This window comes from Microchirus variegatus (assembly GCF_963457635.1).
Source record: "Microchirus variegatus genome assembly, chromosome: 7".
Lineage (NCBI taxonomy): Eukaryota > Metazoa > Chordata > Actinopteri > Pleuronectiformes > Soleidae > Microchirus > Microchirus variegatus.
This window is the reverse complement of record NC_139808.1, coordinates 19,716,904-19,738,677: the sequence shown is the minus strand read 5'-3', so window position 1 is coordinate 19,738,677 and position 21,774 is coordinate 19,716,904. Positions and strand designations below refer to the sequence as shown.

Sequence of the window (21,774 nt, the reverse complement as noted above, 5' to 3'; positions counted from 1 at the left end):
CAAACAAGTCATACTTTAGTATGCCGTCCAAAAATTCACAAAAAAGTCATACAGTTTGTTGTTCAAAATTTGACAAAAAGTAATCCTAAAGTATGGCGTCCAATATTTGACGATTGAAACATTTTGTCCAAAATTTGACAAAAAAAGTCGTACGATATATTATGTTGTCCAAAATGTGACCTTGAAAAAAACCTTTGAAAAAAAAATCTCATCACAAAACAGCCATGGAAATAATAAATGGAAAATGGAAAGTTTGTCTATACAGGCTCCCGTAGAAACATGGCGTGGTGGCAATGCAACAGCGGCCCGCGACCATGTTATTTTACATGACTTTTTGAAACACTACGAAAATGAAACAAAAATATTATACAGCGACTAGACAATGCAGGAGCACATAATATGTATAAAAAAGTGGATTTTGGGTTATATAAACCCATAAATACTACACAGTGTCCCTTTAAGAGGTTCATTAAGAACACTAATGGATCCTTGCTCAGAATGATGCCGACTATTATTAAAGCAAATATCAAGGAATTTTTTCTTTCTTTGACTCTTGACATCAGTCATTCATTATTATATCCGCGAGAAACGCGCGCGGATATTATGGAATCGGTCTCGCGATTCCATAATCACGTCCACGTCCACAGATTTCAGCCGTTAAGGCGATAACTGGAAAGGCGTTTGAGATTAAATTTTTCTTAGTTTTTTTATGGGTCACATAACCCCTGTAGATGATCCCTATTGATTTTGAGCTGTCTACCATTATTATTAATTAGTGAATTAATAAATTAATTAATGATATAAAAACCATATTTTCGCCTGTATCTTCCAAAGTATTGCAGGTATTGGCTTCAAATTTTGCATGGGCATCACATACCACCTGAGAATTATCCCTATCTTTGTAGCTTTATTATAAATTAGCAAATTGATTAATTTATTATGCTAAAAACACATTTTCGGCTTTATCTTCCAGACTGATGGAGATATTGCCTTCAAATTTTGTACAATGATTCATGCAACAACTATCTACAAGTACAATCATTATTACTTTGGCTATGATTGGTAATAGTTACATAAAAAGTTAACTGGTTAACTTATTAGTGAACACAGAAAAAATAGTTAAGGCATTTTTCTTTATTATTGAGCTCATTTGGACACATTGAGGATATCATGGGTTTATTTAGCACTTATTCTTAATATTTATTACATTATAATATAAATGTATTAATTATCATATAAAAAATAGTTAAGCCTCCATTTCTTTATTAATGCATTGAATGGAAAGTTTAAAGCTTTTTCATGAAATTTAATAAACAGTGTATGCTTTTTCATGACATTTGGACACTTTGAAGATATGGCAGGTGTGGTTAGCATTTTAGACAGCGTAAGCTAGTTATAATTATAATATTCTTGTATTGTTTTCTTAACGCTATAGCGTTTTTGAAATGTGTTTAACGTCTTTTGTAATGTTGTAGTGTTTGGCATTCGAGGGCCACTGTAGATAATGGATATGGTGACATTTTGAATGTATTGTTCTTTACAGATCCAGTGGATCACAATGTAAAAATGTTCTGGTGCTGGTATGAACACAAGTGTTGAAGTGCTCTTTCCCGTTTTTGTTTTTAAATCCACAAAAACATAAAACAGCCGGTGAGTTTTTGTGAATTTGTGGTTATTTTATTGAAAACAGTGACTGTGGATGATTTGAGCCAAAACCATTTTTTTTCCCTGAATTACTTACTACCAAACAAGTCTCTCAACTACACTACATTTAGATGAAATACAGTTTAACAGTCAAGACATTACAACACAAAACTGATGCAAACACAGCAGGGAGGAAGAAAAAAAAAAAGATTTCATAACAAAAAAAACAAAACCACCATCCAAATATATAACCTCCTTTTGTCAGACACACACGGCAGTTGTTATTGTTGGTCTGTGGAAAAACTGCCTTCAGTAGCGCCTTTGATTGAACGGTGTTGAAGGATGTCACAGCTCCAGCGTCTGCTCATCAGACAACAACTGACCACACAGACCATTACACAACTGTTTGTGTACCACTAAATTCATTAGTCACCGTATTGCAGTGAGGGGAGTTTCCAAATCGTCAAATATATATATATAGTAACAAAGACTGTTATAACTGGCCATGTATCCATGTTTAATAATAAGCAGGTCCTAAACAATCAGGCTTCACACATAATATAGAATATTTTTTTCATATTTGAATGAAAATCTGGATTAAAAAGGTTAATTTGTCTTTTTTTCCTCTCACATCGTTCTTCAGGAGGTTCCTCTCTACTTCATAAATACAATCGAGACTCAGTTGATACAGTTTTTTTTGTTTTCTTTTTTAAAAAGGTTATAACATGGTTATTCCCGTCTAAACAATATCACTACATTAAGAGACTATTATCACATGTGCACTTAAATTAACACGTATCCATCACAGTTTTTAACCACACCTTTCTCTTAGTCCTCTCCCGACCTCTCGCCGACAAACATAATTTAAACATAGTAAAAGACATAATTGTGAGTAAACAGACGCATGTGTAAAGTACAATCAGTAATAAATGTGCTAAAACAGAGGGCCTCGCTAGATTAGTGTGAAAACTTTGGAACAAGGATCACAACTCTTTTTTTCCCCCCTCCCCATTTCAACTTCATGATCCTTGTGAGTCAGGTGTTAAAAAATGAAATCAAATTAAAATCCTAAAGTGTCATCGCAGTTTGTGACAGGAGGAAAAATCTCTCTTCACACGAAACCTCAAGATTAACGGTATTATGGGGATTAAAATATGGGAAATGAAATGGGATTTTTAAGGGGAAACAAACCTGACCTGATATCAAATACCAAAGGACATTAAAAACATTAAACACTCAAACAGTCCACAGTTGGAAGTGAGATTCTGCCTTGTGGACAAAAGCAGCAAAAACAAGTAAGTGAGTAATAGTTATTCTATTAGAAATACAGATTAAATGTCCCTTTGTGATAGTATGAGGGGAAGTGTATTTTATTTTCTTTTTTCACAGAGTGTTTGTGGCTCCCTATAGGTACGGGTACTGCGTGAGGCGCCTGGGACTCAGCTGGTAGGCACTGTAAGCCTCGGCCCGGGGCGTCACACTAACATAAGGAGAACCAGTGGTGAACTGATGCTGGTAGGCTGCGGGGAGGCCGTGCAGCAGGCTACTGACGGAATCCCTGCGGCTGGCCGAGTCTCTCCTGGAGGACGAGGTGTACGTTGCTGCATAGGTGGAGGGCGAGTGTCCGTGGCTGCTATGACCGCGGCCCAGCAGATGCTCCATGGCCTGAGAGGCTGAGGACAGGGCGGTGGAGGCCGGGTACGTGTACAGGCCGGAGCCGGAGGCCGTGGCCGAGGTTAGCGCCGACACTTCTGGGAAGTTGTAGTGAGAGGCCGAGACGGCCGGAGGGAACGTCTGCTGTCGACGCAAAGATGAGTCAGTGTGGGACAAACCCGAACGCTCCTGAGATGAAGAAACCACCGGCTGAACCTAAACAGCAATGACAAAGTAGACAGACACAATAATCAGCCGAGGAGTGAATTTTGCAACCTGCCTCAACTCCTGAACATGGAATTCTCCCTTTAATTTTTAGGTTGTACATTAAAGTCAAGTACAGCTGCAGTGTTGGTGTTTTTTTTTTTTGTTTTTTTTTCAATATTCTGACTCCCTTATCTGTAATCTCAAAATTGCCAGACCTGACTGAGGAGCTATGACCTTTTAGTCGCACTTCAAACCTTAACAAGATCTTAACACCGGCACACTGAGAAACACAGTTGTGTGGAACTGGTAGACTCAGTCAACATAAATAAACTAATTTCACAGTACCGCAATGGTCGGACTATTGAGTGCACCTGAATATAAGGCGCACCAACAACATTTAAAAAGAAAAATAAACCTGTATAGGCCGCACTTGTCTAAGTCGCAGGTGTCCACGTTGTAACATGAGATATTTTTAAAAATGTTTAATTACTAAAGGCAGTAAATCATTTTATTTTAAGTGGTGATTGTTTTGGATTTCAGTCGGCCGTTTGCTCTGCGTGTGTTCACCCGGTCTTCATGAACATTTTCAAGTTTTACCCATCTGTTTTTTTTTTTACCTCTGAAAGCTTTTGTCGTCTTTTTGCATCGAGTCAGTTATTCACGCTGCCGTCTCCAACGTCTTACCATCAACGTGCAGCAGCTCCATTTCCTTCTTCGACAGACAGATCAATTGCCTTTAACTTGAAAGCTGCACCATATGCATTTCTTTGTGTGTTTTCCATGACGAGCAGGGTTTCCCCCAGTGTATTATATTATATATTATATATTATAAGTGTACTTATAACTTACTTGCCCCCCGCCAGGCTTAGCGTTGCTTGTTTATTTATTTAAAATAGATTTTTTTATACACCACAGCTTTTTCTATACCGGGTAACAAGAGCGCATGTGTCCCCAAGTAATCAGAGGCAGCCCACGCTTGTCCAGGTGCCGATTGAAACCCAAGTCACACTATCAAATACTGTCGAAACACAGCTACAACACTGTGGAACAGCACCTGTTAAACTCTGGAAAGTCTCTGCGCAAAAGCGAAACTTGGCTGCGTGCGGCACAGATTATCAACTCCCCGCGACATTCACCTCACACCAGAGAACATTCTCTCTCTTTGAGCAGTTAACTAAAGACATCAGCTCATCTGATGCATCTGTTATTCCCTTAATTGCAGCGTTAAAGCGTCTTCTTTCACAAAGATTAAGTCCACGGAGTGAAAAGTGCGCTCTGCTCTTCAGAGTCTGTCACCACGTTTTACGCAGATCACCTGCACTTCATCGCGACTGTACTCCATCCTCGTCATGAAGATTATTATTTTTATGTGGGGATAAAACACGTAGAGAAATTATCCAGGCTGCTTTGGAAGAGACCGATTGGAGACGAAGAGCGACGAACGGCGCAGGAGAGGGAGAAGAGAACAGCGCAGGGGCGGCGCGCAGAAATAAAAGGGCCGTTTGTCTGCACCAGATGAGGCAGATTAGGGGGCACTACCACTTTTATGTTTATGTTGCTTTATTTTACTTTTAAATGTAACCATTGCATGGCTTGTTTTAAGATTCACTGGCCGATTACTTAATTAATATTTAACTTAAGTGAAAAAAAATTATATTATTTATTTAATTTCAAGAGTGTCTTTTTGTAAGACTCTATAGTTGGTGTTTAAGTATTGGTAATAAATGTCTTACAATAACACATAATAGTCATAATTAAAAAATTCCAGAGAACTTTTAATTATTAGTTTTTTTTTTACAAAAACACCGTGGCCCCGTGAGATACCACTGGGCTAAGCTGGTTTTCTAGGGGAAACCCTGACGAGGGTGTGTGCATGATCCACCAAATGACGGTTCAAACTAGCGTCTTCCTCACCCGTAAAAATGTATCGATTCGCTGCATCATTGTTTAGGGCGCAGGGTTCAAAGTGTGAAAAAGTAGTGGCTTATAGTACAGACATTACAGCAGTTTTTTGTTCGATAACTTGTTTTCTACCATTTGTTATTTTTAAACTGCTATATTTTAAATCAGATGGAGGGGAAAAAACTGACATATTGGCATTGACGTCATACATCGGCTGCAGTGATTTAACAGTTTTCCTCAAAATGAAGATCTGAACCTTTCACTGTCCAGACTGCTCGTCAAAGGTAAAAGTTCAGAGAGAAACGTGGCCAGAACAAATAATGTTTGCGTAGATTTTTTGTTGCTCACATTTCCTTTTACAGCTGATAAACTCAACTGTTTAAACCCCGGCTTTCAATCATTTTCTCAGTAATTTAAAAGAATCTATCACGACACAATATTCAAAACAGTTCATTGGAAAATACCTGGATAACAACCTGCTAAGATAACAAATTAATTACACCTCACCTGGCTCAGGTTTAATGGGTGTGACTGACTTGGCACTAGTCCATGATGCTCCACACTCTCCCCAGAACTGCACGGCTGCCGGTTGGACCGTTTAGGTTTCATGTAATTCACTGTGGAATAAAGGTTTATATAAACATACGAGGTGCTTTTAACAAAAATAATTGAAATGTGTCGACGGAGCAACGAGCGACTCACCAGTCTCCAAACGTCCACGTGAAGCGGCTCCTCTCTCAGAACCCTGCGTTTTCACTGACGGTGCAACCACAGCCAGAGACTTGACGTGACGCGATGACACGCTGCTGGCTGGGTTGAGTGTGCGGGGCAGAGGGGTCAGAGGGCTGGCTGTCGACGAGTCGGAGTCGTGCACCGTCACGCAGCTGATTACGTTTGTGCGCTGGCTCAGGCTGACACTGTGTGAAAACAGAAACTGTGTAATTGCTGGGTATACACTAGCTATGTGAACCTGATTGAACCCGCTAGAAAGGGCAGTCAATATAATTCCCATAAATGATCTGCCCTGTGGCATGTCTTAACCCACTGCATCACAGATGCGCAAATTGTGGCACCACATACACAACAGCAACAAAAGAAGTAGGAGAAAGTAGAAAACAAAAGGTGGTTATAGGGATGCACCATAAATCGTAAAAAATTTGATTTGTGAAAAAAATCATGCCAGGGAATCGTGATCTCAAGTCTAAGGAAAACAATCAGGACTTTTTTACTTAGATTCCAACATAAAACGGTTAAAAATGCTTTCTGAAGTTGTCAAACATCAGATTCACCAGAAACACGCATGGCTAATGGCTCCGATAATGACAAAGATAAAAGTGAGTCATACAGTGCACCAGAAATTATGCTTTAATTTGCATCAAATGATGAGAAAAGACAAAGAGAAAAAATAAGCACAAGAACCAGTGTTCCTACTATTGCCGACCGTGGCGACTACTGAGTAAACATGTTGGCATTGGACAAAAATCAATTTTAAACCTGCAATTTTTTGAATAGTGGCAAATGGGGAGTATGATAAATGCATGTCAGCAATTAACAATGCCCATATTTAACTGTTCGTTAGAAATCAATCAGTCATCTTAGTGTTGGTTAGTGTAAAGGTACAGGATGAGCAATTCAAGCACAAATGCCATCTATCTGAATCAGACACAATTTTGTCTGGGGATGCAACCAACATTTATTTTCATAAATCAATTAATCCTTGCATTTTTACACATTTCTTTTGTAATCTTAAATTGCTCCTAATAAGTGTATTGCACTCTAAAACGTAAGATAAACCCACCAGGTTTTGAAACTGATCATTATTTAACTAGCCTACGCTGTCGGGGGCCGACAGCAAGGGGTATATCCGCGAACTTGTCCAATCCTCAACTTTCCAATATACCCAAAGTATACACACTCGCACCTGCCACTAACTGTTTTAATTAATTATTAATAAATTCAACAAAATAACTGTTAAATATGATATAATGCTGACTACACTTTATACATGTTCAAAGTATCCATATAAACTCGATATTGAACACAGAATACCTGAACTCATAAATTTCTCTCTAGTTTTTAATAAAACTAGTTAACCTATTATACCTTGTTAAATATTATGAATATTAAAATGCTAACCACACCTGCCATATCTTCAAAGTGTCCAAATGTCATGAAAAAGCATACACTATGTTTATTAACTTTCATGAAAAAGCATACAATATGTTCAAACTTTCCATTCAATGCATTAATAAAGAAATGGAGGCTTAAATATTTTTTATATGATAATTAATACATTTATATTATAATGTAATAAATAGGGATGGGAATTTCACAAATTTTTAGAGTCGATTGTCGAGGTCCACCTGTCGAATTATTTTTTTTTTTTTTTACAGCAGCAGCAACAGCAGCAGTGCGAGGGTGGAAATTATTCTACAGTGTACTACTTCCTTTTAGGCTCAAAAACATGGCTGTAATGTCCATTATTGACCATCAGAACAGCGATAATAATGAGGGGCAAAAAAAAGGAAAGAAAGCTGACTCTCCGCTGGAACGCGTGTCGCCACTCGCCAGACGGCTCAGGTTTTTGAACCTGCGCGGTGTCTGGTGGACACCTAACGAGGTGTCCACCAGAGTGAAGTACAGTGATCCTGACTGGGTGAGATGCAGTCTTCATTTGTGTAGCGCTTGTGTAATGTCGCTCACCCACCCCCATCCTAATCTTAAGCACAACCTCGTTCGCACTGCACGCACACACACATGCTTGGAGGCGCACAGCGGTGACGCGCGCACAATCATCTGAGAGCACAGAGAGCCTGGACAGCAGGATCACCTTTTCTTGCACAGCTTCTTTAACCTCCGTGGTTGTGAAATTTACGTGTTTGTGACACTTCGACTTTTTTTACTATAAATTTTTTTGTCGAGGTGCGCGCGTGTCGATTGTCGGTCAATTTGCCGACAAAAAAGTCCCATCCCTAGTAATAAATATTATGAATAAGTGCTAAATAAACCCATGATATCCTCAATGTGTCCAAATGAGCTCAATAATAAAGAAAAAATGCCTTAACTATTTTTTCTGTGTTCACTAATAAGTTAACCAGTTAACTTATTATGTAACTATTACCAATCATAGCCAAAGTTATAATGATTGTACTTGTAGATAGTTGTTACATGAATCATTGTACAAAATTTGAAGGCAATATCTCCATCAGTCTGGAAGATAAAGCCGAAAATGTGTTTTTAGCATCGCGGACGCGCGAGACCAATTCCATAATATCCGCGCGCGTTTCTCGCGGATATAATTATCATAGTATTATGATAAAAGTATAACCAATTAAAATATTCGGACCAGACTTTATGTGCAGAAACCAGACAAAAATCAACACTCAAACCGGTTGATTATTAAAAATAGTTGACTTTGGCAAATGATTATTAATTGATTAATTGAGTGAGCCATCATTTTGTCAGAGGGAAACTTAACCTAACACGATGCATTCAAAAACTCCTGGTACATTTCAAAACGTCTGCACTGTCCACAGTGTGTTGAGCTTGGAGAAGCAGCTACAAGACACAAGCAATACAATCTAATCACTTCTGCAAACACACATGGAGTCCACAAACTAAATGCTGCCACCTTGAGGTAAACGATGAGTCAAAATAATTTGTCCAGCTTTCCTTCTTTTTAGATACAAATAGCTGCATTACTAATCACCTTTTTTATAGTCAACCAAATAATCAAATATTGATGCCTATTCCTGCTCTGTAGCAGCAAAGATGGAAGAAAACAGGAGAAAAAATAATCCCCTAACCCAGAGGCAGAAACCCAGTAAAAAAACAAAACAAAAAAACAAGACGTGTTTATCTGAGAGGAGCATCTTTTCATACCTGGCAGGATGGAACTTGCGCTCGTCTTCTGTGTCAGTGTCGCTGTGAATCGTGATGATGCTGACTGCCGGGCTCGGTGTGTCAGAGATGATGATTGGCTGGGACAACGTGGTGCTGGAACTAGTTGGGTCACAACCACCACTGCTAAGTAATGATGCAGTGGGCAGACCCCTAAAAAACACACACAAACACCAAAACATAATAAAAAGTTAATATTGAAAATGACAAGAGGAGAAAAAGAATGGTGGAGGAGTAAGTATACAAGAATAATCAGAAGTAGACAAACTGCCATAGAGTTGTAAGCCTATGCTTCCTATAAAGACACAGTTTAACTTCAGGTCTGTCAAGACTTTTAAATGTTGTGAAGACTTCATTATAACCACTGTATTTTGTCGTTATAAGCTCAACATTTCTTGATTTAGGGCCAAAAAACAAAGCAAAAAAATCCTGAAAGAATAATTTATCAACCTGTTCCTGTTCTCTCCACGTCTCGCTTTGACCTTCTTCCTCTCCTGCTGAGTCCTGGCTTGGTTCGTGGCCCTGTAATGGTTTACGGTTGGAACAGGTTAATAATGGACACATGAAAAAGAAAGCTCATTATTCTGAAAGGTTTTATGATAATGAATAGCCACACTGGGCAAAGATTGGCTGACTGACCTCCAGCTGTGTCCCTGCTGTGTGGCAGCATCTGAGTGATGTGTTTCGAGGGGAGACTCGGGAACAATGGACTGGTGGGCAGAGCTGTGGACGGCCACACCCGGGACCTGCTGCCATGACGATGGTATGAGGATCTGTTGGGTGCCAGTGGGCCAAGCCTGCTGAGAAAAGACAAGAAAAAAATTGACACTTACAATTCAGAGACTTAAATATCAAGGATCAGCCATTTAAGAAATCCACAAATTGTTTAGTTACTGGAATGGGCCAGGCAAACTGAGCCATGCTGAGAAACAAATTCAAAGACTGAAAACAGAGAAGGCATAACCATGGAGCAAATCTCTTCTATGAGCAAAAGCATAAAGCTAAGCGAGCAACTCTTCCAAGCCATTCTTTCATTAAAGCATAGCCCTACAATATATTCACAAGAGGATAACATGCAAAGCACAGACAAATTTAACATTTTGAAACAGGTCAGATTGTAAAGAAAAGTTCACAAAGAACCATGGTGCCTGTTAAAGAAGAAACATTTGAGAGAGATTAGTTCACTTCACTGATTCCAAATAGTCTGCTGATTAGCTGTCTTGGGGGGGAAAAGGCATGCCACGTGTTCTGGGGCTGAAATAAAAGGTGTGTATCAGATCAGGCTGTGGAGTATGGATTTTAGTCAACTCTGTAGCTGCAACCTCCTGTGCTGAAATCAAGGATGGATGGGAACAAGAGAAGCTGCAAGCAAAGCGCAGACCAACTCAGCAGCACATGCGCTCAATGCCCTCAGCACACCTATGAGAGAAGACTGAGGGAGGGAGGGAATGACTGAGTGAGAATAGGGCGGAAAGACTGTTCGTCAGGTGTGGAAACCCTGAAACATTTTGTTCCTCTATTAATATAATATTACAAGGGAGAATTTAAAATCATGAGCACCAAAACACACAATGGTGATCAAATTAAAAGTCATTTTAAATGATTGATCAGTCATTATTCTGACAACCATGGCAAGTCCACATCATGTGGAGGAATAAGGTAATAAATAAGACATACAATTAGAGACTATCCCCATACAGTGTGCGGCACAGAGGGAAAGGAAAATTTGCAAATGCATGAGAAAGAAAATGGAAAGTGGGGCAGGAGCGAGATGGCATTGTTAGTGGTATAGCGAGTGTGCATGTGCATGTCTCTCTTCAGGGACATCATCATTGCTTTACCAGCACCGTGGCTGTGTGCTCCAGGAGGGTGGGCCGACCCACCCCAGTGCCCAGCCCCAGGGGCAGAGAATACTGTGGGGCTATGCCTGCTGAGGGTGGGTGCAGGGTGGCCACCATCAGGGGTGTGCAGGAACCCTGGAGGGAGTGGAGGATAGGTGAGGGCATGTTAGGGTAAAGATAGAAAAAGTACGTCCCTTTCAAGGCTGAATCTTATTTAAACAAAAGGGATGGAGCAGATCTGACCCCCTGACCTCTGATGGATCTAGAGCCATTTAATCCAAAATGTTGATACATGGTAGAACTTGGAGAAGAAAATTCAATTCTTCAAAAGTCTAAAAGTGCAGCAGGCGGTCTGAAGTATTGAGATCATGGTCCAGCAGAGGACGCTATGAGCACACCAGAAGAATTATACATCAATGTTGTGTTTTGCTGTGAAACCAGGGACACGACCAAGAGAGTTAGGCAGTAGAGGAGACATCACTGATGGGCAATGAGATTTCAACCTCATGTGACTAATGGTAAGAGTAATAATAACAAATGTCATGTTTGTATGTGTGGGCAAGTGGAATAATCAAAAATCCTCAATGGAATGAATAGCTAATCATGTAATATTTGTTTGAGGTTAGATTTTTTGGAAAAAGTAAAAGCCCAATTCAAGTCAAGCAATCATTCCTAATTTTAGCAAACAACCTCTTGTGCCAGATGAGTCTCTTGCCCTAAACATCTGGATTCCATCCCAGACAGGAAAACTGGGAATAAGAGAGGCCTGGGAGTCAAATCCGGTTTGGAAGCAAATCCAAAGCAGGGTGCAATCAGCAAAAACAACATTGACCATGTCACTAAAGCCACACCTGTTACTGCAAAACACTGGTATGTGTGTGTCAACACAGTGAAACAACAAACATCTCGTCTGAAAATAAAACCAGTTATTTGAAGATCATTGTCTGCCCGTCTTTCCCACCACACTTTGGCCAGCTGTGATGGCAGTAAAGAGGAGAGGGGACACGAAAACAACATCAGGATGAACTCAGAATATCCACCATGATGGCACCACTGCCAACATGTTCACGTTTACAGAAAACTGGAGATTAGGTTACGGATGCACAGAAAATAAAAACAGCTGCACAATATCAGGTAAACATGCAATATGCAAGAACATGTTGCATATTGTTAGGACTTAAACCTGAAAACTTTTACTTTTTGGAGTTCAGTGCCAACATTGACCCAGACAGTGACGAGCCAATTAGGACACTGAATTTAATATTAATTATTTTCCATTCCCACATTATGGTTTAATGGGAAAAAATCATTTTCTTCTACTCTAAATAAATGTGTAATATAAATCTGAATCTCAATTTTGAACAATGTGAGCAACTTTTTTTAATCCAACTGCAAGGTCTCTGACGAGCCAAATTGGGAAAAAAATAAACAGTCAAAAAAAACTAGCACAAGGAATAATCTACATTTATTGCTGTTAAAGCAGTTTTTGTAATATTTATGTTGTGCATCTTAATATTGTGATGGAAACAATGTATGATATATTGTGCAGCCCCAATTCAGAGATGTGCCCATGAACAGGTTCACTCTTTGCTTTTCAAATGAACTGCTTTTGCTCACTCTTGAAGTTAACCAGAAAATAATGAAAAACTAGCCAACAGAATTTCACTTTTCACATGAATGGCAATTACCTTTTCCCCATTCTTATCTTCTTACTTGCTTTACATTCTCTCAAAGAAGTTGGTTCTATGACATTTAAATGTCAGTATCATTAAATTATTTTGTATTTTAGAGATATACCAATTAATTGAGACAAGACAGAGGTCTAAGCTGACACATGCTGAGCCATTCAGATGGAAAATGAGGCCGTGAACCATGTTCCCATCCGTCTGAATAGAAGTTTATGTACAGAACATGTCATTGCAATTTCTGTCAACCTCAGGTAGGAGCATGAGTCATTCCAGCAGTTTACATAGTATGAACTGCGTAAGGTTCCTGTAACTCTTAGGTCACAGCTCTACTGGAAGCATGTCCTGAAAAAGGTTGAAAATTAGCCAAATGCAAGTTAATGATTTCTGTTTTGCCAGAGGTTACCCAAAATGAAAATTACAGGACAAACTTGTTTGATGGTACATTTACACAAAACAGTAATTACCTCCTCTCACAAACATTTGAACTATAACCGTACACTTAACCTCACAAACACACTCAACAAATACACAAATACTGTACAAACACACTATACAAGTAGACAAACACTGCACAAAGTCTTACCTGTGTGAGCATACTTGGCTGGATCTGCAACGACTGGGCAGATTGGTTCTGAGGTACAATAGGTACAGAGTTCTCCATCCTCACAGGGAAACTGGAACTCTTATTGGATGGCTGTAGCCCTGGAAATGGACAAACACACAAAAACAACTTCAGTATCTTTTTGTCCTAAAACAGCAGGTACCTATGTGTTTCTGGTAATAGATGGTGTGTGAGCAGTGTTATTCTAGTTATAATAGACAAATAGCCATCAGACTGCCAGTACTTACAGGATAAACAAATTCAAAAAGTGTTAATTTAGCTATAAAACAAACATTTCAGTCCATAAACTAATACTCTCTGCAGTTGAAATGTCATGTCACATAATTCACAGGACATATTCAAATTATTATTTTTTTCTTCCTTTAATCATGGCCACAATGAAGCTCTTTGTGTAGTTTAGCCTTGGCCTTCACCTTGAATAGTGGAGGGTGGGCAGACAATGAGAGTCTGCTGGAAGGGTTCTGCCTGGCTACACAGCCCAGTAGGACGCGTTGGAATCGGCACACTCTGCTGAGCCAGCCCCGGAATGTTGATGGTCGCCTGCTGATACAGCGCTGGCTGGTAGTTCAACAAAGGTACCGCTCCTCCCGCAGAAGGCACCTTTATTAAAAACACCATGAATCAATAAAAGCGGAGACTTGAGTCACAGGTTCCTTTACATATGCTAAAGTTTACTGTGAAGCGAGTCATACCTGGTTGTGCTGGTTGAGTTGGCTACTAAAGGTAACAGTGAGGTTCCCTGCTGCAGCACTGGGAACAGCACTGGTAGAGTACAAGGACTTGCCAGTGTCATAGGAGCTGCGGCGCTTGCAAATCTCCATGTTCTGGAAGCATGATTTCACACTGGAGAGAATTGAGGAACAGTGAGTGATTATATTTCAATAAAAACACCTAAATTAACACAGTAAGGACATCAGAGTAAAACACTTACTGAGAGCTGTGGGGATAATCCATGAGGTGGCTCATGGTCACAAAGGGGTGACCCAGCGTTTTTGTGGGCGTGATCCTTTTGTCTGCATCCAGACGGAGCATCCGCTTCAAGAGGTCAATAAACTCTCGCCGATCGGCTTTCTCAGCCAACATGTCTGTCCCCTCCAAATGAGATGACAAGTTGACCTGGAATTCACAAATTAATGTCAACTTAGATCAACTAAAAAGATATAAATAAAATAAAAAATATACAAATATGAAATAAAAAAAGTGGGCAAAATGCACAAACATTGCAGTAACCGTAGTAAATGTGGTGATCTACCTGCATCATGTCATCAAGACAGTTGAAGATGTACTTCCTGGCCTCCTTGGACTTGATGCCCATCTCCATTTCATGCTCTGATGGGGTCTGGGAAAAAAATATCTATTTACATGTGAAGGCCAAAAAGCATTTGTCCAAGAAACTATTCAGATTATGCATGTTCGTCTCAAATAAGAAAATGAGAAATACCACCAATACTTTACTTCTTGACATATTTACCAATTTTCTGATATCTATAAAGATTGTTTTATAAGCAGAAAATAAGCCTGTCTTTATGAGTGGATTTATTCACCTTCAGCCTCCAGAGTGGGTAGCTAGAGTCAGGGCCGCGGTTGAAGAAACGGCTGGTCTTAGTGCCGGCACTCAGCAAGTACTCTGCTGGGAGGCCTTGAGTCTGGGAAATGTAACGAATCTGTAGGAAATATGGAGAGAACACAAGGAAACCATTACTGCAATTCCCTTAAGGTTTGTAGTTGGTATTTTATACTGAAGTACTTAAAACCTCTTTGATTGAAAACAAAACAAAAAAGTATTTATTTACTCATGATGATCTAAATTTTTGCAGCCTCATGGACGAAAAAAACTGAAAAACCTAAATTAATTATTGTGCCAATATTGTAACATTTATTTTATTTATTTATTTTTATATAATTTTGTTGTTATGGCTGGGGCTGTGTGTACTGACATCACTAAAGTCAAGGCATTGCAATTATAGAGGGTGCCCCTCATCTGGTGCGGGCCTTTTTTTGTCTGCACAAAGCCCCTGCCGACTGCTCTTCTCTCTCCTGCATTGTGCGTCGCTGTAAGCGGACCCTTCGTATGGATGGAATGGATCATTTCTCTATGCGCAGTTTTATCCCCACGTACATAATGATCTTTATTTTATTTCTCATTTCTTTTTTATTTTCATCCCCAGGACGCCCTGCTGGCTTAAAGCCTGTTCGTGAATGGTTTGTAAAGGTTGCTGAGGAAAACTGGGGATTTGTGAATTTTGATGGGATAATTTGAGGTCCTGCTGGAGGAGGCAGCAAACCAAAAGAGGATTCCAACTGCCCAGACAATGTCTCTAAATCTGAGGCATGTTGTCTAGGGTGCAAAACCTTTGACCAAACGAAAACAAAATGTCCACAATGGACAAACAAAACATCTTTTGAGTTTTGCCACAAACTGAAGGTTACGTTGGTTTTCCAGCACACTTGGCAGGTGAGGGATATTCAACAGCAACATGCAACTTCACCAATAAATGTCTAAAAAGAATGTTTTAAAAGCCTGGGAAATGCAATCACTTGTACTGACCTGGTCATACTCAGAAGCTCCAGGGTAGAGAGGCCAACCTAGAAACAGTTCAGCTATCACACAGCCTAGAGACCACATGTCAATGGCCTCACAGAAAGGCAAACCCAAGATGATCTCTGGAGCCCTAGATGGTAAACAGAAGAAAATGACTTGTACCAAAGAAGTAAAGCTGAGCTGCATTAAATGTGGCATATTTGGTAGCACCCATGCTTCATGACAGCAAGGAAAAGTGTATTATGGTAAGCAAAAGCACAATCTCTTGCCACCAACCTGTAGTAGCGAGACTGTAAGTAGGTTGAGCAGACGGCCTTGGACACATGACTTGCTGAGCCAAAGTCGATAACCTTCACCCTGTAAGGCTGTCGAAGTGGGTCAACCAGCATGATGTTTTCAGGCTTTAGGTCTGCATGAATTAGACCCAGACTCTTCAACTTCATCAGTGCTGTAGCCACCTAAATATACAAACATACAAATATTACCCAAGATGAATCACCAAGAATGCAAAATGGGAAATTTCAAGATGGCTAAAAAACTAGCAATAATGTGTGCGTCATAACATGTGCTAACCTGCTGAAGGATGGGTCTAATGTGCCGTAGTGGGAGTGGACTAAACTTGCTGTGCTTGAGAAAATCATAAAGGTTCTGCTCCAGCATCTCAAACACCAAGCAGGTGTGGCCCTTGTGTTGGAAGCATTCATATGAACGCACAAAATTATATTCATCTGCGTTCTCTGCACTCAGCCGGTTCAGGATGCCCACCTATGAAAGAGGCACATACATTCACATCATGAATGGCAAGAACAATTCAGTGAATAATAATATAATACAGTAATATGTTGCAAGTTTTATTTGGCCAGTTAGCTCTACAATGACTAAAGTTACGTCTTTATTTGACAACAAATCAAAAAAGGCAGTTTTAATGGTTTCTTTGTCATCTGGGGCAGAAACCAGAGAATATTCACATCTATAAAATATATGTATATATATATATATATATATATATATATATATATATATATATTTATATTGTTTTTAAGTTGACAATTAATTGGGTAATTGATTAATCACTTCAGCTATAGAACGCACTGTTAATACCAGGTCTAAATGGGGACAAAAATACTTAAGGGGGGCTAGTTACTGAGGCAGAGCAAACAAGTATTAATTTGATTTACCTCAATTTGGCCCTGACGAGCATAGGAAGGATGGTTCTTTAGGATCTTGATGGCCACAATCTCATTTGTGCCCCTCTTCCAACATTTAGCTACTTGTCCAAATGTGCCTCTTCCCAGGAACTCCAGCACTTCATAGCTACAGGACACTGAGCAGAGGATCTCGTGCTGCACTAGCTGATAATCTCCTTCGCCATTGGAGCTGCTGCTCTTGGTGGTTGGAGCTGAGTGTGGTATAGATTGCCCTGTGCCCCCTCCACCACCTCCACCTGTGCGGTTGGAATATGTTGCTGCAGGAGCCGAAAGCTCCTCTAATATTTGCACACTCCCACATCCACTCCCACTGCCTTCATTCGTCTCCTCGATTTTTCTCTTTTGCCCATGCCTGTGCGCCCTGGTTTCAGACGATGTCTCAGCATGAGCGTAAGAGGAGGACGTCGCATGCTCAGCAACACGTCGACTGGAACCTCGTGGAAGACTGCCGGTGCTATCAGCTGCCCGCACCACCACTTGACCCCTGGAGCCAGCTGTAGGAGGGAAGACCAGAGAAGGTGCAAATGGTGGCACAGCCATTGCAGGTGTGAAAGCGTAGGCCGACTGGCCTGCTATGGAGCTGTAAGCTTCAGAGGTGGACACGTCCCAAACATTGCTCTCCACCTTCAGCTTCTTAACACGGCAAAAGGCACTGGAGGTGATGGAGGGGGGTGAGAAGACCTGCAGCTGAGAGCTCATAGCTGAAAAGAGATTTAAAGAAAATTTAGAAATAACAAATGGTGCCCAAACCTCTTGAATTACCAAACAATCCCATATGAATTAATATATATAATTGTGAATCAATAATCATAAGAACTATTGGAGCCAGTGCAGGTACTATTAATTAGTGTACTGATTAGGGCTTTCAAAATTAACGCGTTAACGCAGGATGATTAATTTGTGGAATTAACTGCTTGGGGCCCTGAGCCGATAGGGGGGCTCCCGACACTCAGAGCCTAAATGCATCAGTGACCAGCTGCATCCCCGTCTCTCTTAAACAACAAGGGTTGATTTGCAATGACATCTCAGTAGGAAACCTCCCTAAAGGGGCCCCACGTCTCCTCACGCTAACCTGTGTGAAGCTGAAGGAAAATGAAGAGGAGTTATCAATCAGGAACTTAGAAGAGGAAGAAAAAAGAGAGGATGGAGAAAAAAGAAAGAAAGACACAGTTGTAAGTGGCGCTACTGGCGCAGATAATGATCTAATTAACAGTCACTGTCTAACTAACGGGGACACAGACAGGAGCTAACATTAGCGTCAGAATGCTAGCTGATGCTAACGCTAACTAGTAGAAGCAGTGCTTCAAAGTGCTGATGAGGAATTTCCTGCTGTGGGTTTAGTACCCCAAGAAAACTATTTAACTTCTATACTTTATATTTTGTTTATAATGCGAGTTATTTACAGTGCAATGTATAGTTTATTTTTAAAAGTTATTTAGAGCATTTTATTTTTTCTATTTATTTATATTGTGTTATAATGTGGGGTTTTTACAATGTAATGTTTATTTTTTACTAAGTTTGTATAGGTTTTTACAAGTTATTTACAGTATTTTATTGTTCTTTACATTTATATTTTCACATACTTTATTTATCTCTCCGTTCCTACAACAATATAAAGAGAAAATTTGAATTTGTTTGGCATATTTACGAATGGTAATTAATCGTGATTAATCCACAGCTACCCTGTGATTAATCTGATAAAATTTTTTAATCTTTTGACAGCCCTAGTACTGATATTTTTCACACTGGTTGTAGTGACCAAATCATAGAAAATTAGATCAATCAAGGTTTGTACATTAACAAAGACACGATCGGTAGTTTTTCCTGGGGCTCCTGCCAAATCTGGCCAGTTGTGACGTGCAAAGTATGATTTGAGTTTTGTAGATCATTTGCAAACTTTTTGGGGGAAAGAACTTGCTATTCACATTTGAAAGCCTAACTCTAATGAGCCTTTATGGACACCAAGTTCATGTGTGCTCCAAAATGTCTGACTTTCAAAAACATAATGTATGATGTTTTTTTTTACTGTTACTAAAAGCACATGACCATTTCAAAATTAAATGACACGGATCAGTAAAACTAAAAAGTATCAGACTGCACATTGTGTGTAAAGGCAATAACAGGGACATTAGTATGAACACTGTGGACATACTCCAAGAGTTGGATGCAAACAATGATTTACATCGTCTAAAATTGCTGTTTATATTCTTCAATAATTGTTTCATTTTTATTTTTCAAATTCAAGAAACTTCATTTGTCTTTTTACTTGTTTATTTTCTCAAGAAAATGTGAATGCTCACCCAACCAACAGTTAACACTGAACAGCAAACAAAGGTGTATAATCAGCACACACTGACGCTGATTTCCAGAAGTGTTAAGACAGTTTGTGTTTTGGTCTACCACTTGCATAGCTCTGTTTGAGTGGGGCGGTTTGGAAAAGGGCTGTATATGCACAAAAATACTGTTCATGTATCATAAGCCATGCAAGTGGACACCATACAAAGCTGGGATACTGACTACCAACCACCATCATCCACTGTTTGTTGGTATTTTATAGTCAATGAGTGTGCAGTTTTATTTGACATGCACTAATACGTGTCCAGTCTGCTCAAACTGACAAGATGCTACAATAACATGACAGAAAACCACATCCAGTCAAAAATATAGTGCTGTTCCTCCATGTGAGAAGGTTTGATAAAAAAAAATGCTGAATCAAAGACTTTCTTAGTGAACAGGAAATGCAATATCAATTAGGAAAACAAGTCAAAAAATGTATTCATTTTTGCAGAAAAAAGGGCCCGTTTCTCCGGATGTGATACACTTAACAATAAAAGTAAAGGTTCATGTTATTTTCAACTTCTCCCTGATCACGAGAGCTGAAATGTCCGGTTTTCCTCTGGAAATGAGCGGAAGCATCTGGTTTCAACTGCCAGAGGCAAAATTCCACATCTCAACAGAGCAAAGAGACTTGCACTGCTCAGGTTACAGGTGTCACACTGCTCTGAATGGTAAACATTTTGAATGAGGTTGTATGGTCCTACAATAAATAAACCTGTTTTTAGCACTACTGTTAGGTTTTAGTTGTTGATGTGTTTATCCGTGTGGGAGCTAATGGTACTGGAATTTCCAAGGGGATAAATTACGTAACTGTACAGTATGTCCCTATCTTAAGTTTGGTCTTACATTAATTTATTTTAAACGTCTTTAGTCATATAAATCAAACAACATTTATGTATACATGTTTTACATACCCCTAGGAGGACCAGTTAAGTATATTCTTTACTACATGAAAGATAGTACAAAATACATGACTTGTTCTATTAAATTGTTAACAATATCTAATGAATTAAAGTGAAATTATGATGCTAACATTGTGTTGTGAATGCTGACATGAAGACTGGTTGACATTGGTGGAAGTTCAGTTGTGATTGTTGTTGTTCAGTAAGAAAAAATAAATAAAAATCACTGCTAAAAGTGTCATTAACCTGCCACTTTATTCACCACAGAAATCTGTAGCTTACCACACTGACACAGGCAGCCTTACAAGAGCCAAATCAACAAGGCAACGCTTCTTAGCTCGCTAATGCTAGCAAGCCAGTCGTTCAACTTTCTGTTAATATTCTCTTGACCGGTTGATAAAAACTCACAATGGATGCGTTTTAAATGACACAGCTCGTATGCAATTAAACACGAGATGCCAAAACAAAGATGCAACCTACCGGACTGGATGGAATAACAGCGTCGAAAAACTGCTTCGTCCAAGGTTTAAATCCCACTGCAGTCTGCTGTTGGACTAGCCTTCTCCGATTAGCTTCTGCTAGTTACAGTTAGCTGCTAGTTAGCTGCTACAGTTAGCCGCTCGCTAGGCCTGCATTGTTTCTTCAGTCGATGAAGTGCTAGGCATCGGGACAAGACGTCACAGAGCCCCGAACTCAGAGAAAAAACACCAAGGCCTCATTGTCTTACAACATTAAATGTCAAAATCCTTAAAAACTCACACAGTTATTGATTAAAAAATAAAATAAATTATATTATAAAACCGCCTTTCTTGGAGCAGCGAAAGCCACTTTTCACCGGAACAAACCACGTCCTTATATCAGCTGCGAGCCTTACGGCATTTCCGCTCACTACCGTAATTACCGGCAGCTTGATGCCGTAGACACACTGACGTTAGTGTTATTTTTAACAGGATAAAGAGGTGAAAAGTATATTTGAAGCAAATAAAAATATTAATTTACGTCTGTAATACGACGCCACCGCGGTCCAAAGAGTGATCGAGTCATGTGTTCGATGGTTTTAGACGTCAAGGGGAAAACGGGAAACAACATGTATTACGGTAAAAGGAAACGTGTAGTGGGAGGAATCAGTAATTTTCCGTGGAGGGCCAGAAATATTCCACAGTTCTACTAGATTTTACATCAAACCATGTGTTTCCTTGGTTATTTACACGCATGTATGTATAATATATGCGATACAATCACAGTGAGTGGCTCGGGTTTTATTTAGAAGTGCTGTAAGGGAGAATCTGCATTTCTAGACCAGTCATTCCATGACCTCATGGTTTATA

At 39.6% G+C, this 21,774-nt stretch overlaps 1 protein-coding gene across 1 annotated transcript; it reads right to left on the bottom strand.

Annotated features, from left to right (window-relative positions):
* Positions 1–1,704: 1,704 nt before the first annotated feature.
* hipk1b (homeodomain interacting protein kinase 1b) lies at positions 1,705–21,193 on the bottom strand. Its single transcript, XM_083892801.1, has 18 exons — positions 20,927–21,193; positions 17,178–17,908; positions 16,573–16,764; positions 16,276–16,457; positions 16,006–16,129; positions 15,002–15,121; positions 14,710–14,796; positions 14,389–14,573; positions 14,150–14,300; positions 13,871–14,057; positions 13,419–13,537; positions 11,148–11,282; positions 9,946–10,106; positions 9,757–9,828; positions 9,289–9,459; positions 6,109–6,323; positions 5,914–6,023; positions 1,705–3,513 (listed from the first exon to the last, which is right to left on the bottom strand). The coding sequence occupies exons 2-18, from the start codon at positions 17,904–17,906 to the stop codon at positions 3,049–3,051; spliced, it is 3,405 nt and encodes a 1,134-aa protein (XP_083748927.1). The 5' UTR covers positions 17,907–17,908; positions 20,927–21,193; the 3' UTR covers positions 1,705–3,048.
* Positions 21,194–21,774: the final 581 nt, after the last annotated feature.

Bases quoted from the DNA above. Each gene is read 5' to 3' on its own strand.
- hipk1b (XM_083892801.1), bottom strand. From the start codon at position 17,906: ATGAGCTCTCAGCTGCAGGTCTTCTCACCCCCCTCCATCACCTCCAGT. The intron at 14,301-14,388 runs GTAAGTGTTTTA...AATTCTCTCCAG, and splicing joins GATTATCCCCACAGCTCTCA to TGTGAAATCATGCTTCCAGA. The intron at 10,107-11,147 runs GTAAAGCAATGA...GTCTTTTCTCAG, and splicing joins AGCACACAGCCACGGTGCTG to CAGGCTTGGCCCACTGGCAC.